We start from the raw sequence: 19448 nt of genomic DNA, 5'->3' as shown, positions 1-19448 counted from the left end.
CGTTTTAAGATTAGGAGTATATTCACTGATATACCAACACAAATCATTAATAACAAATTTATTATTTTCTCCAAAAGCATTTTCAACCCCAAAAAGCAATCTATTTACATTATCATTCCTTTGTAGTTGAAATCTAATTTTAAGCCCATACAAAACTTTATCATAATCACAAAATCCAAATATACCTTTCAGAGGTACTGCTACGGTAAAACTATTCTCAGCTTTTGCGTCATCATTATACATTGACTTCCTTTGACTATAACCAGGGTCTGCGTTTGTACCCGTTGACATATCAGGAATAAAACCTTCAACAGCTCCCTTACCCATTCTATCACTAAACGAAGATAGTGTAAATTTCATCATTTCAGATGTAGCAGAGACATAATCAATCGCTTCAACCTCTTGTGTTCCAATATACAGGTGGACACTATCAAACATTTTCCAGAAGAAATCATTTACGAGTGTAGCATTAGTATTATTCGCAGCCTTAGTGAATTTAAATTTACACAGCAAGAAACTATCAGCTATATTCAAGTAAGTTTGTTGATTATTTATTTCAAAACTTTTTGTTCCGTTTGAATTCCAGTCTGTTCCTGTTATAGCATTTACCTTAAAATAGTCTTCCTTTTTTGTGGAGTTTGAAATGATAATTGTATCATCCAAATCATAGATACTATCAATCGCTTCCATACTTGTATTTATATAGTATTAAAATCGTTGAAACCCTGACCCAAGTATTTTAATGATTTTTTGTCGTTCTTGTGAAGATAGTTGAGTTTTACCTTTTTTTATTTCTTTGATTGCTTGTAATTTATGAGACTCCTTTTGAGCATCTTTTATACTCTTTATAGCACCCGCAACGGAGCCCATGGCAGTTGAACCAATTAGGTCTTTATGTTTAAGGATGGTTGAACCAATACCCATTAGAGTATCAATTATCCCATCTCCTTTATTTCGAAATTGATGACCTACACCTCGTTGTCTCTTAGGTTTATAGTATCCTTTACCCACATACCTTGTATAGTATGGTGAAAGGTACATGCCCTCCCCTGTAATTATTTTATATTTTCCCAACTCATGTTTTCTCACAATAACCATTATTTATTTATTGAAAAACTTCACGTAGGTGAATTCTGATGGATATAATTTCATCATTAAAGGATATCATACGATTATCTTGGTCGGTTATCCTAAAATTTACTCTGTATATGGTTTTTCCTGACACAGGTAAATAGACAAGATTTTTTGGTTCCATATTAAATTTATAACCAATCGGGGTTGAGTATGCACTGAATGAAAATATTGTATTTGTTCTTATTCCATCGTTATAAGCACCATCAATCAAATCACAATGAATTAATACTGAATTTATACCGGAGGATATTTGGATAACATTATCACTGTAAAACATCCCGTTATTTACAATCTTTTTTGAAGAGAAACCCAATAGCTCTCTAAACGAATTTTCAATCGTGAAATCAACTTTATAATTATTTTTAAGTTTAATAGTTGATTTTGAAGTGTGTTTTTGAATATCTATTACAATATTTTTTGGTTCATCACCTTTTTCTTTCATAAGGCGAGAGACTTCTGAAGATATTTGAGAAATCTCGTAAGCTCCAGGTGAAACGGTTATAGTTTTATATCCACTTCCTGGATTATAACTAAACTTGTTGTTTTTCTCTGTGATATTAAACAAGGTATTATAAGTTTCCATCGGCAGCAGCGTCACCTCTCGGCCGTGTCCGAGTACACGACGGACATCCGGCACGTCGCGGGGAAGGACAACCCGGTGGCGGATTGCCTTTCCCGGTCCGTCGCCCACGCAGTCCATCTTGGCATCGACTATGCCGGGATGGCGGCGGACCAGGCCACCGACCCCGGCGTCCAGGCCTTGCGGACCACCGTCACGGGCCTCCGCATCACCGAGGTGCCGTTCGATGGCGCGGCCCTCTTGTGCGACGTCTCCCTTGGGCGGCCTCGCCCCATCGTGCCCGCGGGCTGGCAGCGCCAGGTTTTTGACGCCATCCACGGCCTGTCCCACCCGGGCACGAAGGCCTCCCAGAGGTTGGTCACTGACAAGTTTGTCTGGCATGGCCTCCGGAAGGCCGCGGCTGGACCAGGACGTGCCTCGCGTGCCAGCGTGCGAAGGTGCACCGGCACAGCCAGACCCCATTGGCCCCGTTCACGGTGCCGGAACGAAGGTTCGACCACGTACACGTGGACCTGTTGGGACCTCTGCCCCCCTCGCGGGGTTTCACCCATGTCCTGACAATGGTGGACCGCACCACCCGGTGGTCGGAGGCCGTGCCTTTGGCGGCGACGACGGCGGTGGATGTCGCACAGGCATTCATCGCCACCTGGGTCGCCCGGTCCGGCGCCCCCTCGGACATATCGTCCGACCGCGGCCCCCAGTTCACCTCGGAGCTCTGGGGGGTGGTCGCGCGGGGGCTCGGGGTCCAGCTGCACCGAACCACGGCCTACCACCCCCAGGCCAACGGCCTGTGCGAGCGGTTCCACCGATCGTTGAAGGCCGTGCTCCGGGCCACCCTCCGCGACGGCGGCTGGGTCGACAGGCTCCTCTGGGTCCTGCTGGGCCTCCGCACAGCGCCCAAGGACGACCTGCGCACATCCGCGGCGGAGTTGGTCTTCGGACAACCGCTGCGGGTGCCGGGCGAGTTCCTCCCCGACCCCACGGCACCATGGTCCGCGGTGCAGGAGCGCTTCTCGCTGCAGGAGACAGCCCGGAGTTTCGCCCCGGTGCCGACGGCGCACCACGGGCACCCGCCTACGCACGTCGCCCCGGAGCTTCGCTCCGCGGAGTACGTCTTCGTCCGGCACGACGCCCACCAGACACCACTGCGGCCCCCGTACGAAGGGCCTTTCCGCGTGCTGGAGACCGGGGAGAAACATTTCACCTTGGACATCGGCGGTACTCCCGACCGCGTCTCGGTGGATCGCCTCAAACCGGCCCATCTCGACGTGGACCACCCACTGCCGGTGGCTCGGCCCCTGCGTTGGGGCCACCCCCCTGCGGGCGGACCCCCGGCACCACCCAGGCCCGCCGCCTCCCGGTCCTGCACCCATCCCGGGTGCAGCCGGAGGCATCCCCGCTGGCATTCCTGCACCCCGGACGCCGCCGGTCGCCAGAGGGCGCTTTGGCCGGGTCATCCGTTTGCCCGCAAACTGGCCCTCCAGGTGTGCGGGAATTCTGGGGGGGGGGGGGGGGGGGGCGTGTGGCGGACACGAAAGCTCACTGGCGTGAGGGCATCATTCCACGCACCAAGTGGGCGGCGGCCACGCCAGAGGGGTAGGCGTGGCCGTGGGATATACACCTGGCGCGGAGCCCGGAGCGCGCCAGTGCTACAGTTGAGCTCGGTTAATAAAGACTCTTAAACTCACCGCGTTGTCCGCTTCCTTCTTGTTGTACAAGCAAGCGCGCGTAGCACCGCGCTTCAATAGTTAGTTATAAAATGTAATCACAATGGTTCGACATCATATGTAAGCACAAGTTAGTTATAAAATGTAATCTCGATGGTTCGACATATTATATTGTTACAGACGCGGTTGTGGATGTTGGTTTACCGAGCGGTTTGGTATGACCGCGTCTGCACAGTTTACCCGATTATACTCGAACGTTGGCCGAGTCGCGCTACGCTAAATCAATTGAGGAAAGGACACAACGGCTGGGTTAAAAGACACGACACCAGGGGTACAGTTCTCAAGACCTCCGGAGGAGGTTATAATATTTCGGAACGTTGAGATTACAAGGACAAGAGGGACAGCATAGAAAGGTAGGCACTTAATCACGGTCTTATAGTAACCCCGACAGACCACAGATAAACAGGACAAGACTGACTCACACCGGGATTGATGGCAAGGAAGGGCAGGTAGTCGATGGACAGCACAAGGTGCACCTTGTGCTCAGGGACAGGATAGCGCGGCCCAAAAGATGCAGGGAGGTCTCTCAGCGCTCGGAGGTGGCGTCTGGTTCTCTTCACTTCAAGCTCGGGGCGCATCTCACGTCACGTCCGGTAAGTGGCTGCGTATATCCGGCGGGGAGTGACACGCCCTCGGCTCGTTAGCTCCGCCCCAGATGGAATCGGCCTGCCGCTTCTTATTGGGTGCTGGGGGTTACCGGGCTCCGCCCTTGACGAGGGGCCGACAGTCAGCCCCTTCGTGGTAACCCCGCCGGAGCACATGGGCAATGGCGGCTAACCAAGCCGGAGTGAGGACGCACACTCCCCGCGCGCTGTTGTTGTAGTTGTTGTTGTTGTTGTGGTTTCATGAGGAAGATGGGAGGAGGTATGGGGAGGTCCTAAACTCACTACTGGTGCCATACAATCACATTCTGGTGCAACGAAGAGTCAGAATTAATGGAAACGAGTCCTTAACTGACATAGACTAAGAATAACTCGCAAGATGTCCGAAAGTTGTCTACGTGAGATGCGGTGGACCTGGGCACGACATTTAATGGGGGAAAATGGGGAAGGTCGGTTCTACAGAGTGTTATTTACAGACGATGGGACTAGGGAATGGGGGATAGTTGGGGAGTAGTGGGGAAATAGGGGAATATTTACAAGCGGATATGGATGGAGGCCAAATCCCATATCCGCAACAATATGTAAGCACAATCGTTAGTTATAAAACGTTAAGCACACATCATTGATTGACACATGGAGAGAACGTTGAATGATGCCACCACTCTGTATCTGCCACTGGTCTGCAAACAATATCACAACAAATAATTTAGCAATGAAAACGGGAAATGGGAGGAGGGAGGGATGTTTGCACCCCCGATCAATCAAAAAGGTGATTCATCAAAGTGTGTGTTGCTGTTATTGGAGCACCGACATCAACCAAAATCAACCAAAAGGGTGATTCATCAAAGTGTGTGTTACTGTTATTGGAGCACTGACATCAACCAAAATCAACCACAAGGGTGATTCATCAAAGTGTGTGTTCCTGTTATTGGAGCACCGACACAGCGGACCAGCCTCGCTCTCAGCAATGACAAACCAGCACTCACCCACTCAGTCTGCACCGATGACTCAACAACTAAATACAAGTCAACAACAACCAAATGTCCACAATCGTCGGAAGGTTCTCAACCCTCAAGTGACGTTCCATCACCGTTGGTGTTTAACTGAATTTCAAGATTCGAAATCAATCTTCTTGCCAAGTCTTCAAGACACCTTGAGGAAGGTGTATCCTCTAGCTAGGCATGTCAAACCTCCTTTTTTCCTCCTCGTTTTCATTCAGGATTTAATATTTTTTGTGAATAAAACTTTTAAACTGGAAGTAACGAGGATAATATGAGATGGGATGAGATAACGATCGAAAGGGATTCGATAAAAGTAGAAATAACATGGAATAGAAAAGGGAAGAAGGAAAAAATCGTGACATGGAGCGGAAGAAGAGTCGGCGCGAATCAAGCGTGGATCTGGTTCACTGGACATGCCATTTGGGGTTTTAAACATCTTCGTGAGTCGAGGAAGAGTTGTGGAGATTTCGGGTTTTAAACATCTTCATGAGTCGAGGAAGAGTTGTGGAGATTTTGGGTTTTAAACATCTTCGTGAGTAGAGGAAGAATTGTGGAGATTTCGGGTTTTAAACATCTTCATGAGTCGAGGAAGAGTTGTGGAGATTTTGGGTTTTAAACATCTTCGTGAGTCGAGGAAGAGTTGTGGAGATTTCGGGTTTTAAACATTTCGTGAGTAGAGGAAGAGTTGTGGAGATTCGGATTTTATACATCTTCGTGAGTCGAGGAAGAGTTGTGGAGATTTTGGGTTTTAAACATGTTCATGAGAAGAGGAAGAGTTGTGGAGATTTTGGGTTTTAAACATCTTCGTGAGGAGCATTGTAGCTCATGGTATAGGCGGTGTTGTGCACACAGTGGGCTTTTCAATGTTTCCATGGATAACCTTCATATATGATAGATATATCATACTAAAATAGGCAATTTAGTGTGTCTATCTGTCTGTCTGTCTGTCTGTTTGTCGATTTTTGTCCGCGATACATTTGGTTGTTCCTCATCCAATCTCAACCAAAATTTTACATGATGGAGGTTGTAGCTACTTAATTTGTCCCCCTCCCCCTCCGTCCCCGAGTGGGTGTTGAGGTCCATATCGTGTTGGGATAGATTTATTGTGGTGTTTTTTCCAGGTCTAAACAAATCACAAACTGGTCAAACACTTGAAATATTTCCTTCAATCCTGACAAATCTTTCTCTCTCTATCCGAAAGTACCGTCTGGCAACCTCTTCCCCCTCACGTTTTGAATTTTGGGAATTGCCGATTTCTCTTCCTCTTTCCTGTGTAAATACGCTCATTGAATTTCCAAAGTAACTTCACTTTCCTCGTGTTCAAACTATCTAATGATACAAATGCTCTTCTTTGAAACCTGTAATATAGGTGATTCAGTCCTACTTCCCAGTGTGATGAACATGAACTGAATTCCCACGGACATGTTCCAGAGGAATGTTGTTGTTCCATCCGATTTTATTTAAAGTGGTTTCCTATTCATTACCTGAAAGTTATTGATGTGGGGAAACTCTCTGCATATCAGCACACCTGTGGCATGGATTACCTGTGAGCACAAATACTCTTTCATACACATCCCCTGTGCTTGTGTTTGAGGCCTTCTCACCATTGAATGTCTTTATCATAAAATTGCAGAACAGGCCCAGATTTAACATAAATATCGAGACTTTTTAATATTTTATCTGTGGCCAAATCAACGTTCACATCAACATGTTGTACAATTTACAGTATTGTCTTAGGACATGCAATTTTGTTTTTTGGGTGGGTGGGGGTGGGGGGGGGGGGGGTCACAGGGTGTGCGTTGGTGTGTGGTGAAAGTTTGAAGTGCTGTAACTGATTGAAGCAGAACATAAGGCCTCAAGTGTGGAGGTTCTTCACATGTTGGCACTTTGTCAGATCAAGGTGCTCAGAGTGCACTAAACATCAGGAAGGGTGGTATGTTTCCCTCCTCTCTGAAGGTTCACCCACCATGTCCGCTCAAGTTGGCTGTGAGGATTCCTGTGATGTGCAGCCGGAATCGGAACAGCCGACAGTGCTCGTGTGTGGAATGAAGGTTGAGGAGCTGGAAGGATTTCCTGAGATTCTGCAGATAAAAATCGAGGATGTGAACTCCTTTTGTCTGGAGGAGGAGGAGGAGCAATGTGACAAGCCGAATGGTGAGTTGTGTGATTGATATCACTTCCAATGAGGTCTGTGTTTGTTTCATGTGATTTTTTTTTGTGTTATTGAAAAAGGCTCCTGAAACACCTCGAGCAGAAAGGAAGGAATAAAATGGAAAGTTCCCCCAAATATTCCTGCAGGTCGCACAAGATCTGCCAGCAGCCCTCTTCTGGTGAAACTGCCAAAATCAACACTCTCTGCTCACCTTCACTCTTTCATTCCTCTTTTCTCCTGCCTCTGCAACAAACTCCATCACTCTCTTCAATCGCTCTCCTCTCTCCAGGTCTTAAAAACAGCTGTTCGCCACCATCTCTTTATCTTCCCCCATCCAAAACCTTGATCTTTTCTACCCCCGTTAAAACACCCCAAATTCCCAATGATGAGGTCGCTTGGGGTGGAAAAGATCAGGGTTGGATTGAGCATGACCTGAGATTGTGATGAACAGCTGTCTTGAAGACTTAGAGGGAAGAGTGAGATTGAAGAGAATGTGGAAGTTGTTTCCACAAGTCAGTGGTTAAAGAAGGGGAATGAAAGGGTGAAGGTGAACATGTTTCCTGTATTTTGGGAATTTCACCAGTGGGGTGTTGCTGTGGGACGTGTTCCCTGCAGAACTGCAGAAACCTGGGGGGAGGAGGGGCGAGAGGGGGTGGGGAGGTGATATCACATTATTAATGTGATATAAAATTTAAAATTGAATTGACGATATATCACGAAGTCGGAAGACTTCCTTTGAGGGAATGACACACAATTCCTCGAAAAAGAAAATCGACCAAGACACAAACTATGAAGGTACCTGCCAATCCATCACCTGTGGAGGATTTCACATCACATAACACTCATTAATCCTTTGTGTGCGGCATCTTGTTTGCTTGTTTTCAAAACTTTCATTTAAAAACTACTTTAAAAAAAAAAAAATTTTAAAAGTATGAAAACCTCTGTATGTGACACAGGATGCCTGCATTTAATAAAAGTTACTTATTCCAGATTTCTTTGTGAAAGTGGAAGTGAAAGCTGAGCATGACATTGATGTTCACCTGGATCGACCTGAACCCAAAGATGCCAAAGATTCTCTCCTCAAGAACCATCCTCATGAAGGTTTCTGTCAATGTCGATACATTTTGATTCAAACAGTTTGATGATGAACTCTGGTGTGAAGAAAAAAAACATGACGTTATGATTTCATTGCTTTGAAAAATAACCAGGATGGTAAATCAATTTCTCAAACATCAATTATCACCTTTATCATTATACATAAAATATTTTAATCAACAATAATATACCTTGTTGTATCCTATTATTCTTCATTTGTACTATCGTCAATTCCGATTTAATTTTAATTGGACACCTTTTATTAGCACCTATTATTATTTCACCAGTGGAGTCACACGTGGGAATCCCATGGGCATGGACGTCTGTGACATTTGGACATATTGAGTTAGATGCTGCTCTGCACATTCAGTTTTACAAAATGATTCCTGGCAATTTATCAGATCCACAAATGATGTAATCTACACAATGTATTTACTTCTGATAATATGTGAATGCATGTGTGTGCACATCGGAAATACAGTTTGAAATGTGTAATTACATCTCAAGTAAAATGTGACTTCAATAGCTCAAATCCTCTACTTCCCGCCCCCATCCCTCCCACATCACGCACACTGCACTGGGGAGTGGGTCACACACGGGGGAGAGTGTGGGTCGCTTTACTCATCTCCCCTCATTCTTTTCCAACTCCTCCTCACCCCTCCCCTCCTCCCCCAGTCTCCTCTCCCCCTCCCCCAGTCTCCTCTCCCCCTCCCCCAGTCTCCTCTCCCCCTCCCCCAGTCTCCTCTCCCCCTCCCCAGTCTCCTCTCCCCCTCCCCCAGTCTCCTCTCCCCCTCGCTCAGTCTCCTCTCCCCCTCCTCCAGTCTCCTCTCCCCCTCCCCCAGTCTCCTCTCCCATTCCCCCAGTCTTCTCTCCCCCTCCCCAGTCTCGTCTCCCCCCTCACTCCGGCAGTTGTTCCAATCGAGCAGGTACGGCAAATATTAGACGTAATTGAACTTTTATCTTGGAGCAACACAGTGTAAATCTGCCCCCTTGTCCTGTTCATTAATTAGTGAATTGTTTTGCAGAACAGTGCACGCATGGTGACGTCATCGTAATTGGCACCGCAATAATTATCTTCAACATTATTATCCGATACTTCATCCGGATTCATTACAGTTGCTCTTGTATATGTTTGCTGAACACACATTACCTTCCAATGTCTTTGTTGCTCAGCATCCCGTGCAAGTCTGCATACCTCAGCCAGGCTGAACAATTTAAGTTTTGGATCCCACTTGCAGGTCAGATCTGGGTCCGAACCTGACTCAAAATTGAATTCGGTTGTTCTTGTCGCCAACCAACACATCCACCTAGTTTATGTCGAAAATCGTCCACAACTTTAAATATCTTGCTGCATATATAGTGTTGCGGTTTTGAGTTTTGTACAATAAAGGTTAAATTTCCCCCTCATAGTTTAGTCACACAACAACATGTAGCCTCGCGATAGTTCAGTTATGTCTTGGTATTTGTGAGCATAGTCCTTTTCCTGTGTTAGTTTTGTGTTGAGTAGAATAATGAGAGTTAGGTCCTTTTCATGGTTTCATTGCCTTATGCTGCCTAGCCTGGTGTTGGCTTAGCGGTTGGGGGTGCCGACTTTGGATCCTAGGATCCTGGGTTCGAATCCCCGTCAATCGCTGAATTAACGCCAGGGGGGTTGACTCAGCCTGTCATCCTTCCGAGGTCGGCAAATTGAGTACCAGCTTGCTGGGATGAATGATCACGGTGTGTACCCTGGTTTAGAATAGGCACACCGTATCCCTGCGCATCGTAAGAGCGTGACCAAGGGTTGGTGTCAGGAAGGGCATCCGGCCATAAAAACATTGCCTCAAAACAGGGAACCATGATTGTCATGGGGCCCGCAAGGCTAAACCCCTGCTCTTGCGGGGAAAAATGGCCTTAAAAAAGAATCGTTCATTCATTCATTGCCTTATGCCGCCTCCATTGCCTTATGCCTCTTTATGCTGCCTTTGGCTTTTTGGCGCGAGTTAACACAAGGCAGGCCTGGCAGGACGGGTCGGGACCGAATGAGGGCGGCGAAGAAGCTGACGGTAAGCGCAAGCCGCCAATCAGGGCTCAAAGGGAGTCGCTGCGGCCATGCGTCACATGGCGTGGTTGGAACGTTCGAGAGGGCTCAGGGCATGGCAATAAAACCCGTCGCGCAAAGCCCCCACCAGAGTTAGCAGTTGAGTAAGTGGAGTTTTGGCAGTGGAGTTCGGGGAGAGGTGAGCTTGTGCATTGAGCTATTGGAGAGGCGAGTATTGATGAGAGTTTCGAGATCGGAGAAAAGATGCGCATGTACCAAGTATAAGCACTCGTATTAAAGTGACGCTCGGTTGAGCTTGAGGTTGAGCCTCTATTGCATTGGGTTAGGCGGGTGATAGCGCGCCGGTGACTCAACGTGCTGTGGAAAGCCGCCGAGAGACTCGTACATCCCCTCCCACCTTCCTGCCTCATCATCTGCCCTTTTGTTCGAGAGACGCGCTGCAAGGATCCTTTTCTACCACCTGCCACATGCGCGACGTTCCTGGATGACCGAGGCAGTGCGTGAACACCATTCTACCTGCATTTCCCTCTGTGAGTGTGATCGGGCCCATGTCTGGGAATTAAGCATAAGACTGTTTAAGTTCTGCTCTGTGTCTGCTTTCTACCGACTTGCACATTGTGTAAATAATAGTAATTAAATCCTGTTATTCCTTTATTCGACCGTCTCGTGTTTTCCATCATTGACTAAGCGTGGTACGAATAGAACCGCTTGAATCGGGTTCCAATACTAGAAAACTGCACGGACCACGTGGTACGCAATCCGCTCGGTGGACTCAAATTGCACGTGGCTCGTGCGAGGCTTGCTTCCCCGCTTCCGTGGCGGCGCAGGTATTTAGGTACATGCGAGACTGGTCCCGAAACCCTACCTTGCGTTTGCCCGGACGGGGCGTTTCAAGTCTCGGTTACGCCGGCCCAGAAAGAGCAAGGGGCTTAATCTCCCCTTGGTAAGGGTAGGAAGGGCGGCGGAAAACCATGACAATTGGTAGTCAGGAGTGTGGATTTGGAACCCTGGACAAAATTTTTGGACACCAAAATTCTTGAAATTACGAGCGACCGAAATGTAGTTATTAAATCCCAAATTTTGTATTCGTACCAGGGCTAGCCAAGGCGGTCGAATGCCGGTGGGGTTAGAAGATGGGGTAGATGATAAGGAAGAATTAATGACCCAGGACCCACAGGAAGAGCTGGTAGACGAAGGGAGAATTGAAGAGGGGCCGGCAGCAGGGGAAGAAAATGGGGCGCCTCGCACGTGGCGGCGGAAGCCGAGCCCGCTGTACCAACGAGTTTTGACCTGCAGCAGTTCATGACACAATGCCTGGCGTGCATGGCAGAGTCAATAAGGGACAGGAAAGAGAGAAGGAACATAAAAAAATAGGGGATCAATTGGCTAATTAAATCGACGCCATAAAAGAATCCAGGTGTGAAGTGGAAAAAAAGGGCAGGAGGGTCGCGCGGAAACTGTAACAATATTTTTACTCTGCCTGTCAGTCTGTCATTCAAACAAAATGGAAAATCATTCCAAACAGGAAGCTTGCTGTTTTGAAGGACCTCATAAAGGATACAAACAACAGGGATGAATAAGTAATGTAATGTGTAAGACAGGGTGATGTACTGGGTAAAACAGTGGTAAAACCCAGAATTAATTAATTTATTCGACCTTTACAATCTTTTTTTAATTTAAATTGAATTATGTACTTGAACACTGTGGAACAAAATCACCTTTTAATACTCCCAATAGTATCCAGTTTTATAGTACTTGGACATGTCAAATAGGTTGATGTATAAGGGTGGTGCATATGACTGCTTCAACAGCGCTAAACTTTGGGATTTTTTTGATGATATTTGAAATCATTATTTTATGAAAATTGAAGTGTATTGTTGAACACTGCATGTGGGTATCATGTTCTATGAACTCTCGAGTTTACTTCATCAGTTTGCCTTTACAAATGCATGTGAAACAATCAATTTACAGTAATAGAAACAAGTGACCTATCACTGACAATTGGATGAATTTACCCTGAAGTATAAATATCATGGGGAAAACCCAAACTTTTGGCACAGTAGTGTATATTTACATGAGGAATAGTTTTTTAAAAACTTTTTTTCAGTGTAACAAATACACATGTACTTGTTTACGTACGTCAGAATTATATTGTGAGTATTGAACAAAATCAGATTTTTTTGACAGGTCATGTGATGTTGTATTTACAGGTGGATCCATTGAATCCACAAGGGAGACAGCACCTACTTTTATGAACTGCGAAGACACAGGCCCGCAGGACTCGCCAACTGAAACAAACAAGAGGACTTTTTACAAACACAACAAAATGAATAATGAAATGTTTGCACAAAATAATTTACACCAGGCTCACAAAGGAGAGAAAGATCAACGCCCATACAAATGCAAAACTTGTGGAAAATCTTTTAATCAGTCATCCACCCTGAAAATACACATGAGAATTCATGATGAACGCCCATACAAATGTACAAGTTGTGGAAAATCTTTTAATGACTCATCCACCCTTAAAAGGCACATGATGATTCACAATGGTGAGCGCCCATACAAATGCACAAGTTGTGGAAAAGCTTTTAGTCGGTTATTCACCCTTAAAACACACATGATAATTCATAACGATAAACGCCCACACAAATGCACAAGTTGTGGAAAATCTTTTCATCACTCAGCCACCCTTGCAGGGCACATGCAAATTCACAATGTTGAACGTCTATACAAATGCACAAGTTGTGCAAAATCTTTTAAACATTCATCCCACCTTACAAGGCACATGCGAATTCACAATGGTGACCGTCTATACAAATGCCCAAGTTGTGCAAAATCCTTTAATCGATCATCCCACCTTACAAGGCACATGCGAATTCACAATGATGAACGCCCATACAAATGCACAAGTTGTGGAAAACCTTTTAATCGATCATCCACCCTTAAAACACACATGATAATTCACAATGGTGAATGCCCATTCAAATGCACAAGTTGTGGAAAATCTTTTAATCAGTCATCCACCCTGAAAATACACATGAGAATTCACAATGATGAACGCCCATACAAATGTACAAGTTGTGGAAAATCTTTTCGTGACTCATCCAGCCTTAAAAGGCACATGAGAATTCACAATGATGAACGCCCATACGAATGCACAAGTTGTGGAAAATCTTTTAATCGATCATCCACCCTCAAATCACACATGAGAATTCACAATGGTGAACGCCCATATGAATGCACAATTTGTGGAAAATCTTTTAATCGATCATCCAACCTTAAATCACACATGAGAATTCATAATGATGAACGCCCATACAAATGCACAATTTGTGGAAAATCTTTAAATGACTCATCCACCCTTAAAAGGCACATGATGATTCACAATGGTGAACGCCCATACGAATGCACAAGTTGTGGAAAATATTTTTATCGACCATACACTCTGAAATCACACATGAGAATTCACAATGGTGAACGCCCATATGAATGCACAATTTGTGGAAAATCTTTTAATCGATCATCCAACCTTAAATCGCACATGAGGATTCACAATGATGAACGCCCATACGAATGCACAATTTGTGGAAAATCTTTTAATGACTCATCCAACCTTAAATCACACATGCGAATTCATCATGATGAACGCCTATACAAATGCACAATTTGTGGAAAATCTTTTAATGACTCATCTAACCTAAAATCACACATTGCAATTCATAATGATGAACGTCGATACAAATGCACAACTTGTGGAAAATCTTTTAACCAGTCATCGATCCTTAAAAGGCACATGAGCATTCACAATGATGATCGCCCATACAAATGTGCAAGTTGTGGAAAATCTTTTAATCGGTCATCCAACCTTAAAACACACATGAGAATTCACAATAGTGAACGCCCATACGAATGCACAACTTGTGGAAAATCTTTTTGTGACTCATCCCACCTCAAAAAGGCACATGAGAATTCACAATTCTGAACAACCATACAAATGCACAACTTGTGGAAAATCTTTTCATCACTCATCCATCCTTAAAAGGCACATGATAATTCATAGTGATGAACGCCCATACAAATGCACAATTTGTGGAAAATCTTTTAATATTCATCCACCCTTAAAAGGCACATAATGATTCACAATGGTGAATGCCCATAGAAAGGCACAAGTTGTGGAAAATCTTTAAATCGATCATCCAACCTTAAATCACACATGAGAATTCACAATGGTGAACGCCCATACGAATGCACAATTTGTGGGAAATATTTGAATGACTCATCCAACCTTAAATCACACATGAGAATTCATAATCATGAATGCCGATACAAATGCACAATTTGTCGAAAATCTTTTCATGACTCATCTCACCTAAAAACACATTACAATTCATAATGATGAACGCCGATGCAAATGCACAACTTGTGGAAAATCTTTTAACCAGTCATCCATCCTTAAAAGGCACATGAGAATTCACAATGATGAACGTCCATACAAATGTACAAGTTGTGGAAAATCTTTTAACCAGTCATCCACCCTTAAATCACACATGAGAATTCACAATGGTGAACGCCCATACGAATGCACAATTTGTGGAAAATCTTTTAGTGACTCATCCAGCCTTAAAAGGCACATGAGAATTCACAATGATGAATGCCCATACGAATGCACAAGTTGTGGAAAATCTTTTAATCGATCAATCCAACCTTAAATCACACATGAGAATTCATAATGGTGAACACCCATACGAATGCACAATTTGTGGAAAATCTTTTAATCGATCATCCACGCTCAAATCACACATGAGAATTCACAATGGTGAACGCTCATACAAATGCACAATTTGTGGAAAATCTTTTAATGACTCATCCACCCTTAAAAGGCACATGATGATTCACAATGGTGAACGTCCATACAAATGCACAAGTTGTGGAAAATATTTTAATCGATCATACACTCTGAAATCACACATGAGAATTCACAATGATGAATGCCTATACAAATGCACAATTTGTGGAAAATCTTTTAATGACTCATCTCACCTAAAATCACACATTACAATTCATAATGATGAACGTCGATACAAATGCACAACTTGTGGAAAATCTTTTAACCAGTCATCGATCCTTAAAAGGCACATGAGCATTCACAATGCTGATCACCCATGCAAATGCTCAACTTGTGGAAAATCTTTTAATAGATCATCCCACCTTAAACCACACATGATAATTCACAACAGAGAAAGACCGCACAAATGCACAGTTTCTGGAGAATCGTTCAATCGGTCATGCCACCTGAAAAACGCATGGAATTCACTATGGAGAACAAGGAGATTACCAACAAAGAGAGTGTGCATGCAAATGCCAAATTTGTGTAAAATCCTTCATTAAATAAATTGAGCTCATGAAACACATTTTATTTTACCTTTTGTGGCGTAGCCGAGGCTCGTGGAAGAGATAGACACAGGCGAGGACAACCAATGGGTATGGGGAGGAATGAGAGGCAGGAGAGCATCCATAGGTTGGACAGGATAAATACAGAAGAGAGATCATTTATGAATGCAGAATAGGACTGGGCCCAGAACACAATTTGTAGAAAATCTTTTAATCGGTCATTCCACATGAAAAGCCTGAAAATTTACTTGACAAGTCACACGAGACAATGTCCACACTGATGCACGATTTGCAAAACGTCTTTCACTCACTCAATCTGCGTTAAAACACACGAGCACATTGTGAATGTTTGAATGTGAATATGACTTGTTTGACTTCACATCACCAAAATGGCACCCATTTCCTGCCACTGAAAAGCATCCACGTAGCATGATGCTGCCACCTCCATGCCTCACAGTAAGGATGGTGTTGGATGGGTTATGAGCTATGCTCTGCTTCTGCCGGACATAGTGCTTTTCATTCAGGGCAAATAATTTAATTTTCGTCTCATCAGAACATTTTGAATGTTAATATTAATAAAGAATATTTTGCATCATGCTCTCAGTCTTTCACATGCCTTTTTACAAACTCAAGGCATGCTGTTATGTGCGGTTTTCTCAGGAGTGGCTTCCATTTAGTCACTCTTCCATAAACCCTCAATTTGTGAAATGCTGCATGGACTTGTCCTTCTGGCAGGTTCTGGCATTTCAGCAAAGGAACTCTGTAGTTCTGCCAGAGTGGTGATTGTGTTCTTGGTCACCTCCCTGACCGTGGTCCTTCTTTTCTGGTTGCTCAGTTTGGTTGGATCGCCAGCTCCAGGAAGATTCGGTGTCGGTCCATATTGTTTTATACCCTTCATATTGTTTTATACTAGATCTATGGACAGTTCCTTCGACTCCATGGTAGAGTTTCTGCTCTGACATGCACTGTCAACTGTGGGATCTTATCCAGTGGCAGAAATGGTCTTCGTATCAAAGAACAACAAACCCTGTATCAATGAATATGGATTGTTTATTACATATGTACATACGGAGAGAAACGTTCAATACACCGAGTGTGAAAATCTCTAAAATGTTCAAAGCAACACGAGTTTATATTGGATTAATGTTTGTCGCTTTGTTTTTGGTCTCGAGATATGCGAAACTGAGGTAATCCTTTCTGTTGTTAGTTTCCTGGTCCATCCTGAGAGTGTGTGACCCAAATAGACAACTTCCGTCTCACAGAACGGTAACTTATCCTGATTTACTTAATGTCCCTTATGAGCTAATGCTGTCAAGAGCACGATTGTATCTTGTTCGCAGCTTTCCTTTTTCTATGAGCAGATTATCAGATCGTCAACATACTGAATTAAGGTGGATCCCCCGGGGTATTTGAACACCAAACAAATCTTTGTGGAGGGCCCTTGAAAATAGGGTGGCCTATCTGTGAAACTCTGTGGTAGTACTGTCCACGTAAGCTGGCGTCCTCCATATGTGAATGCAAAGAGATACTGAAATTTTTCCTCGAGAATAATATATGAATGAATGAATGATCGTTTTAAGGCCATTTTCCATGCTAGAGCAGGGATTAGCCTTGCGGGCCCGCGCCTCTCCCGGGCATGCCCGGACTTGCTGTTCCCGGGCTCGCCTCTCCCGGGACGTGAGAGAACTTGCTGTTCTGGGCCTGTCCGGGCGGCCTGGAAGAGCCCGGCATGGTGATTGCTCCCTGGCCGCGTCCTTGGTAGGTGTAAGGCGATTGTGTACACCCAGCGGTAACCGCTACAGTTTTTCATTTAATATTCCATAAGTATTTATTGTCCGACTAACGATTGTGAAAATAAGAACCTGCTTTGGGCAATCGCACACTATACCGTCGAGGCCGCTTTTACAGAATAAGAAGGAAATAATTAAATTAATGCTTTCCTATTTACATCGTTGAGTCAATACGTCAAGAAATCATTTTTTAAACCTGTAATCACTGGTTGTAGGGAATGCAGATTTGACGATCAGCTGATTTATGTGTGTGTGTGGGTGTGTATTTTAGACTTGGACAATATAAGAAGGAAAATTGCTTTGCAATACATGCCCATTTGCAAATTTCAGATCAATATCAGTAAGCAGTAAGCACGGCCCATTATTTAATGACACCACTCGACTGTCCAATCAGCGGACGGCTCGCATCGCCTTGGCCCAGCAGACGCCAATACGATGGCGTTGAAAGATGGCGTCGTATCGGCCGTTAATCGGATGCTTTTGGGCCCCAAAGTCGACTAATTCAGATTTTTCGAGTATGGCTGTACGTGATAAACAAAGAGCGCGGTTCGTAGATCGTAAATCCATTAGTGCCGTGGGCATCGGGTCACTGGGTGCGGCTTAAAAGGGATAACAAAGTCGAGTCCTTATGGTATTATTATATAGATTATTAATAAAGGCCTCAAGACCTATTCACCTTGAATTAAAAAACGCGACATTTCGGCTATTCAAGAACACATTTGTAACCTGTCAATCAAAAAGGAAAATGTTTTGTTGATCGTCTTCTCAACAAAATGTGTCGACAAAACCAAAGGAATATTCAGGATTTTCACAAAATCATGACAACCTGAAAGATACGCCAAAAACCTGAGGTGAATTCCGGTGATGCAGTCATCTTCATCTGCGCCTCATTTTCTTCATGTGAAAATGAATCGATTTTAAATTCCATAGAACTGTGTCGTTTATGTACATTTTTATTTTATTACATTTACGTAGTTTCACATTCTTGACTTCGTGGAGCTTCAATATTTTGTGGTTCAAAAAAATAAAATAAAGATGGATTCTTCTTCATCGCATCGCATCGCATTCTCTTCCTGTGAAACTGTTTCTCCATTTAACGTTTCCAAAATCAAAACTTCAAAAACTTCTTCACTTCGATTCGAAAAAACTTCAAACTTCAAAAAAACGTTTCCAAAACGTCACTCCATTTAACTTTATTAAAATGACGATAAAGACGTTTCCTTATATATCCTAATTTAAAATGTTCAAGGGAATAAAAAGACCATTTGGTTCACACCACCCATGTTCACACCACTCGACTGTACAATCAGCGGACGACTCGCATCGCCTTCGCCCAGCAGACGCCAATACGATGGAGTCGTAAGATGGAGTCGTATCGGCCGTTAATCGGATGCTTTTTGGCCCCAACGTCGGCGAATTCAGATTTTTCGAGTATGGCTCTACGTGATAAACAAAGAGCGCGGTTCGTAGATGGTAAATCCATTAGTGCCGTGGGCATCGGGTCACTGGGTGCGGCGTAAAAGGGATAACAAAGTCGAGTCCTTGCGGTATTATTATATAGATTGTTTTCAGCAACTGTTGGGCTGATGGACACGAAATTTTCACCATTGGAGCACCTCCGCATTTCGAATATTTTAATGATAATCATGACGTCGTAAGTCATGTGGTGCAGGCGCCATTTGGAAAAACCGAAAAATGTTTCACTTCTATAATGATATCCAAAACCGCTGCATGGAAAAAATTTAAACATGGTTTCGTCTGATCAGTTTGAAATCTATTGAGAGTGATCAATGGAACAATTATATTAGAGAATATAAATTTATGATGTCATCGCTCACGTGGTCTGGCAGCCATATGGGATGAAATAAAAATAATGTTCAAAAACAGAAGAGTCGGCTCACAAGAAGTTGACTGCGCAGGGTAAGTATTCTATTA

At 44.1% G+C, this 19448-nt stretch overlaps 2 protein-coding genes and 1 pseudogene across 2 annotated transcripts in view; all 3 read left to right on the top strand.

The window, feature by feature from the left end:
• The window catches only part of LOC137428086 (uncharacterized), a 951578-nt gene that overhangs the window by 820296 nt on the left and 111834 nt on the right, over nucleotides 1-19448 (top strand). The gene's annotated exons all lie outside the window — the stretch shown is intronic.
• Nucleotides 12497-14373, top strand: LOC144892042 (uncharacterized). Its single transcript, XM_078777194.1, has one exon. The coding sequence runs from the start codon at nucleotides 12584-12586 to the stop codon at nucleotides 14312-14314; it is 1731 nt and encodes a 576-aa protein (XP_078633320.1). The 5' UTR covers nucleotides 12497-12583; the 3' UTR covers nucleotides 14315-14373.
• Nucleotides 14718-15803, top strand: LOC144892043 (uncharacterized; annotated as a pseudogene).

The sequence above is a fragment of the Myxine glutinosa genome, chromosome 5 (assembly GCF_964187855.1).
Source record: "Myxine glutinosa chromosome 5, kmMyxGlut1.1, whole genome shotgun sequence".
Lineage (NCBI taxonomy): Eukaryota > Metazoa > Chordata > Myxini > Myxiniformes > Myxinidae > Myxine > Myxine glutinosa.
This window is presented reverse-complemented; position numbering and strand designations above follow the sequence as displayed.

Bases quoted from the DNA above. Each gene is read 5' to 3' on its own strand.
- LOC144892042 (XM_078777194.1), top strand. From the start codon at position 12,584: ATGAACTGCGAAGACACAGGCCCGCAGGACTCGCCAACTGAAACAAAC.